This window comes from Protobothrops mucrosquamatus, unplaced genomic scaffold (genome assembly GCF_001527695.2).
Source record: "Protobothrops mucrosquamatus isolate PMUCROS unplaced genomic scaffold, P.Mucros_1.0 scaffold14, whole genome shotgun sequence".
NCBI classification, from domain to species: domain Eukaryota; kingdom Metazoa; phylum Chordata; class Lepidosauria; order Squamata; family Viperidae; genus Protobothrops; species Protobothrops mucrosquamatus.
Window position 1 is genome coordinate 972,766 of NW_015386401.1, and position 6,427 is coordinate 979,192.

Consider the following 6,427-nt stretch of genomic DNA (forward strand, 5'->3'; position numbering starts at 1 on the left):
GGGGGGGGGGGGAGGAATGTGTTGCTTTAATGAGCAGCAGGAAGCTGCCGCATTCAACCACCTCTGAAGACCTTCTGATTCATTTTTGAAGCATGGAGAAAACAACTCAGACAATGTTTTCAATTCAAATGTTTTTGAGCCTAAAACACTCAGTTTTAAGTTATGAAAGCCCCATTCTGAGCTCAGAACAGCTGTTTCAGCCATGGAACACTTGTTCTGATAATTTTCTGACCTCAGAAAAACCTCATTTCAAGCTTGGAGTATTGAGCAATGGTTGGAGTGGCCTTTTCTGATTTTATATGTTTAGCATAATTCCTAATTCTGAATTGCACATTTTAAAAATACAATATTGTTTACCAGATGTGGGGAACTATGCCCCTTTTATGACTCGTGGACTTCAACTCCCAGAATTCCTGAGCCAGCATGGCTCAGCTTGGAAACCTCTCCCTTTCTCCTCAGCATGGCTGGCTCAGGAATTCTGGGAGTTGAAGTCCACGCGTCATAAAAGGGCCATATTTCCCCTGGTTTAAACAATACTGTTGTCTAAAATCAATTGCTTTTCATTTTTATAAATCTGCTTACATCATCAGCCAAGACATTCTGCAATACTACGCTTATCCTACCGTACAGTATTTTGTAATTCTGGATCAATTTGGGGGGGGGGAAGAAGATAAATGCAGATGACATTCAATAGTCTCCATTTTTATTGACTGTACAGACATTCCTTGTGACATCCCACTCAGCACCTTTCATGTTTTATAATTTTGGAAAAAAAATAAAAATAGCTTTCAGTGCTTCGTGTTGTCGTGTCGTGTCTTCTCAGGCCTCAGAAGTACCGATAGTCCTCGACTTATAATTCATTTAATGACTATTCAAAATTACAACCGTGCTGGGGGGGGGGAAAGGGACTTAACAATTGGTCCTTGCACTTAGGATAGGGGTCCCCAACCCCCGGTCCCCAGCCCACTACCAGGCCGTGGCCTATTTGGAATTGGGCCACGTGAGTGGCTGGCTGGAGTGCGCACATGCGTGGGCACAGCTCGACTTGTGCAAGCAGCAGGCTGGTGTGCACCAGCCCGCTGCTTGTACAAGTCAAGCTGTGCACATGTGTGTCCTGGCCCGCCACATGTGCGGCCTAATTCCCCTCCACCCCACCCCGCTCATCCGGGTCACCAGGCCGCAAAGGGTGGAGATTACTGACTTAGGACAGCTGCAGCATTCCCACGGTCCCATGTTCAAAATTCAGGCGCTTGGCCACAGACATGTATTTATAACGGTTGCGGCAGCATCCTGAGGTCATCAGATCGCCATTTGCGACCTTCCCAGCCGGCTTCTGACAGGCAAAATCACTGGAGGAAGCCAGATTTGCTTAACGACCACACGGTTCAATGAACAACTGCAGCTACACTTAACCACGGGAGAAAAGTAAAAAAGATCAGGTATGACTCGTTGTAGCGACCGCCTTGCTTAGCCCCCCAAAAATTCTGATCCCGACTGTGGTCATAAGTTGAGGACTACCTGGACCAGAAAATTTTCTCTTAATAATTACTTGGGAATTGGTTGAGGGAGTCGAGTTCTGTTGTAAGGGTCTGTGGGAACGACCTTGGAAAGAGGAGGAAGAGCCACAGAGGAGGCATGTGTGGTGTTGAAATTAGACAGAGATTTATTGGATACAACGGTTTGCAAAGCATGGTGGACTCCAAATAAATATTTGAGCCACACCTAGTCACAACAAAGACACACATTATATACATTCTATCCCGACGCCTTGGCCCCTCCTCTGAGGTTACAATCTTATCAGAGCCGCCTAAACAAAATATATTATCCCTGCCCCTTACTATTTTGCTTCACCTATTCCCTTATATGTACTTTATCATGAAATCCTATAGCTCAGTGTGGAAATCCTATAGCCTACGTGCAGAACTCTTCCAAGGTACGTGTACATGTAGAAATTGTGTAGAAATCTTGCAGTCTACGTGTAGAAATTTTGTGTAGAAATCTTACTGTCTACGTGTAGAAATTTTACAGAGTACGTGTCACTTAACTTTACTTTTTATTTTAAAATTTTATTCCTAACATGTGGTAATAGCCTTAACCCTAACCCAGGGGTAGGCAACCTTGGGTCTTTTATGACTCGTGGACTTCAACTCCCAGAATTCCTGAGCCAACATGGCTCAGCTTGGAAACCTCTCCCTTTCCCTCAGCATGGCTGGCTCAGGAATTCTGGGAGTTGAAGTCCACGAGTCATAAAAGAGCCAAGGCTGCCTACCCCTGCCCTAACGCTTGGGGGAAGCCCAAACACAGTTCAACAGTGGCTCAAACTCCCCCCCCCAAAAAAAAGGTTAGATCACTCTGCCCCCCAAACCAACTGAAACTAACACTGGGCAAAGGGTGGGGTGGGGAACCACTACAGTCCCATTCCTCCCACTGACCTGGTCTAGAAGGAGGCCGTGGCAGATGGTATCAAAGACCACCAAGAGGCCCAGAAGGACCAGGATGGATGCATTCCACATCCCAGACCTGCCAACGGTAACTTAACAAATTTGTTCTTCATACTATGACCTGGTAGGAATCGCAATCCAGGTACAGGGGCTCTTCAACTTACAACAGTTTGTTTAGTGACTAAAGTTACGACCGCACTGAAAAATGTGACTTTTGACCATATTCCACTCTTACAACCTTGCACTCTCCCCATGGTCATGGGATCAAAATTCAGATGCTTGGCAACTGGCTCATATTTATGACGGTTGCAGTGTCCCAGGGTCACGGGATCCCCTTTTGCAACCTTGTGACGAGCAAAGTCAATGGGGAAACCAGATCCACTTAACTAACTTAACAACTGGCAAGAAAGGCTATAAAATGAGGCAAAATTCACTTGACTGTCTCTCTTAGCAACAGAAATTTGGGCTCAATTGTGGTTGTAAGTCAAGGACTACTCCATTTTCCCCAGGACCTTCAAAGCTGCAAACCCTTTTTCAACTTTCCCTAAAAAGGACAACAATTGTGCAATTCATTTGGGTTCAGTGAAGGCTTCCTGAGGAGGAAATGGACCACTCTTATTTCGGAGCTAGTAAAACCACTTTTTAAAGGATACACATAATACTTAATAGATCCAGCTTTACACTCAACTCCTTGCAGGCCAAAATGTGTGTGTTTTTGTGTGTGTTTGCACCGACAGTTCCAAGAATCTCTCCCACTTCCTCAAGACTAACAAGCTCCAAGTCCTCCCAAGATAACATCACAAGACCTGCTGTTTCTCAACCTCTATAACTTTTAAGATGCATCCACTTCCATAATTCTCCAGCCAGCCTGCTAGGTAGACATCCATTCTTAAAGTTGCTGGCTGGAGGATTCTGGGAATTGAAGTTCACACGTGTTAAAGTTGCTGAGATTTGGAAAGGCTGTTTTAGTCTACTCCAGGGGTCTTCACACTTGGCCCTTTCATGACTTGTGGACTTCAACTCCCAGAATTCCTCCGCTAGGAATCCTGGCTGAGGAATTCTGGGAGTTGAAGTCCACAAGTCATGAAAGGGCCAAGTCTGAAGACCCCTGGTCTGCTCTGCAGGACCGGCCCAGTTGGAGTCCAACTCAGACCCAAAGAAATGATTGGAAACTTCTTAAACCAGAGGCTGCGTTTCCATTTGGGGGGCAGCACAAAGCCTGATCACTGCACATTATTATTATTATTATTATTATTATTATTATTATTATTATTATTATTATTATTAGTAGTAGTAGTAGTAGTAGTAGTAGTAGTAGTAGTAGTAGTAGCAGCAGCAGCAGCAGCAGTAGTAACGGTAGTAATCCCAGAGACTCACCCTAACCTACCTCACAGGATTGTTGTGGAGATCCCCTTGCAAGTTGCTTTAAAGATATGCCAGAGATATATTTAGCAAATAAATGACAAAGCTCTCAGCAACTATTTTAATGTTAGTTCTCTCGTTTTTAATTCTGGTTGCTTTTATGAGTTTTTACTCTAATTGTAAGCTGCCCAGAGTCATGTACATGAGAAAGGAAGGAAAGAAGAAAGGAAGGAAAATGTCCTAAAAAGGCACACTCTATTCTTCTATTCCTCTGCCTTTGCATTCTTGTTCAGCGTCCAATATTGCATCTTCCTCCTTAAGAGTCGTGGCAGAAGAAACGACAGAAGCTTGGTCTCTGTGGCGCAATCGGTTAGCGCGTTCGGCTGTTAACCGAAAGGTTGGTGGTTCGAGCCCACCCAGGGACGCAAGCGGCTCTTTTTCATTTTTCCTCTGTTCATTTTTAAAATGCGGCGCAGACTTGCAGACTTTTCCTTTCCAGGGACCGCAACCACTTTTCCGGGCAAGAATGAAAGAGAAAAAAAATGAACGGGTTTAAGCAGGGATGCTGGGAGGGCAACAAGGTTTCTGCCCGTAGCCAAGATGGCCGCAATGGCGTCACAAGAGGAGCAAGGATTTAGAGAAAAATCCATTCTCCTGAACGCAGTGCCGCCGACTACTCCTCACCTGCTCCATTGGGAACTGGAGCAGAAAAAGAGCCTAAATTCATTTGCTCATCTCTTAAAATGGTGGTGGTGGGAGGAGAGAGAGAGAGAGAGAGAGGGTCCTCCAGAGCAATGTTTCTCAACCTCAAGCAGTTTAAGAGCTGTGGATTTCAAGCCCCAGAATTCCCTCAGCCAGCATGTTAGGAATTCTGGGAGTTGAAGTCCACAGCTCTTAAAGCGCTTGAAGTTGAGAAAAAGAGGAAGGAGAAAATAATTTGCAAAGTGAGCACGGGGCGGGAAAGGGTGGAAGAAGGTTCTCCAAAGCTTAACTTTTAGGCCAGATTAGATAACGGCTTTCCTGCAATAAGTGGGTTGAAAGTTGCGGATTTAGTGGAAAGAAGGGGGGGAAATGGATGAGAGCGAGGAAGAGAAAAGAAAAGGAAAGAGGAGAAAATTAAATGAATGCCCTAGAGAGAGAGAAAAGGGGGTGAAAGAGGACAAATGGGAAAGCCAAAGACAGAAAGGAAGGAGAAAACGAGGAAAGGAAAGAATTAGAAAAGAAAAAGAGGAAAAAGAACACGAGGATCAAGGAAAGGGGGAAACGAATGAACAGGAGGTGGAAAAAAAACATTAAAAGAGGCAGAATAAAAGGAAAAAAGAGCATTAGACGTCTATAAAGATTCTCTAGTCGCCCAGGTCATGGTTGTCCCAAAGGTGCTTTTTCAAGAGGCAACTGGACTTTCTTGTTTTACTTTGAAGACGTTTCGCTTCTCATCCAAGAAGCTTCTTCAACTCTGACTGGATGGTAGGGAATGGAAGGATTTGTATTCCTTGCAGACAGCTGGTCATTTGCATTTCTAATTTTATTTTTTTTTTAGAAAACTGCTGGTCATTTATTCTCTAAAAGAATGCAAATGACCAGCTGTCTGCAAGGAGTACAAATCCTTCCATTCCCCCGCCATCCAGTCAGAGCCGAAGAAGCTTCTTGGATGAGAAGCGAAACGTCTTCAAAGTAAAACAAGAAAGTCCAGTTGCCTCCTGAAAAAAAAAGCGCCTTTGGGACGACAAGAGCATTAGAGGCAGGCGGAGAATCTCCTCTTTGCAACCGCCAGGGGGCAGCGGAGCAGCGCTCTGCTCTTGCAGGAACGCGAAGCAAGGCGGCTCCGGTTCCAACCCGGAGCGGCAGGGAGGGTGCACTGCCCGTCCTTGTCCGCAGCTAGCAAAGGTGGCTTGAAGGGCTGCGGGGGAGGGGAGGGAGACGCGGCGATGGCTGCGCTGCCCGGTGAGTGCGAGCTGGGGGGGGCGGCGGCGGCGGAGGCTGCCTGTGGGCTGTGGGGGGGGATGAAGCTTCAAGGACAGCCGCCGCCGGGAGAGGGGATGTTCAGCGTGGATAGTGGAGAAGCTTTGGGAGGGGGCGTTCCATCCACCCATTCTGGCGGGCACTTAAAGGTCCTCTAGTCCAAGCCTGTTCAGAGCAGGGATCCTCTAAAGCAGTGTTTCTCAACCTTGACAATTTTAAGGCATGTGGACTTCAACTCCCAGAATTCCACAGCCAGCATTGCTGGCTGTGGAATTCTGGGAGTTGAAGTCCACACGCCTTAAAATTGTCAAGGTTGAGAAACACTGCTCTAAAGTCTAAACCAATGCTTTTTAATTTGGCCACTTGCAAGCATGCGGGCTTCAACTCCCAGACTTCTGGGAGTTGAAGTCCACACGTCTTCAAGTGGCCAACATTGAGAAACATCCCTTGTTAGCCCCCGCCCCTGAAAACCACTCCCCAAAATTTTAGGAGCTCCCCACATCTAAACTTCCCTCCTAGAATAATCCTCATTTCTCCTCTTTGGCTGGAGAATAAAACCCAGCAGATTAATGGGATTTAGTTCAATCAATCAGAATAGAACTGGAAGGGACCTTGGAGATCTTCTAGTCCAACCCCCTGTTCAAGCAGGAGACCCTATACCC

At 46.0% G+C, this 6,427-nt stretch overlaps 1 protein-coding gene and 1 non-coding gene across 2 annotated transcripts in view; both read left to right on the plus strand.

The window, feature by feature from the left end:
- The first annotated feature begins 4,154 nt into the window (after positions 1–4,154).
- Positions 4,155–4,228, plus strand: TRNAN-GUU. Its single transcript has one exon. It is a non-coding gene; the product is annotated as a tRNA-Asn (tRNA).
- A 1,449-nt stretch (positions 4,229–5,677) lies between these two features.
- NDUFS7 (NADH:ubiquinone oxidoreductase core subunit S7) overlaps positions 5,678–6,427 on the plus strand; it is a 17,842-nt gene continuing 17,092 nt past the window's right edge. The window contains exon 1 of the mRNA XM_015810713.2: positions 5,678–5,747. Within this exon, the coding sequence (XP_015666199.1) occupies positions 5,732–5,747 (16 nt within the window). The 5' untranslated portion in view covers positions 5,678–5,731. The remainder of the gene's footprint in view (positions 5,748–6,427) is intronic.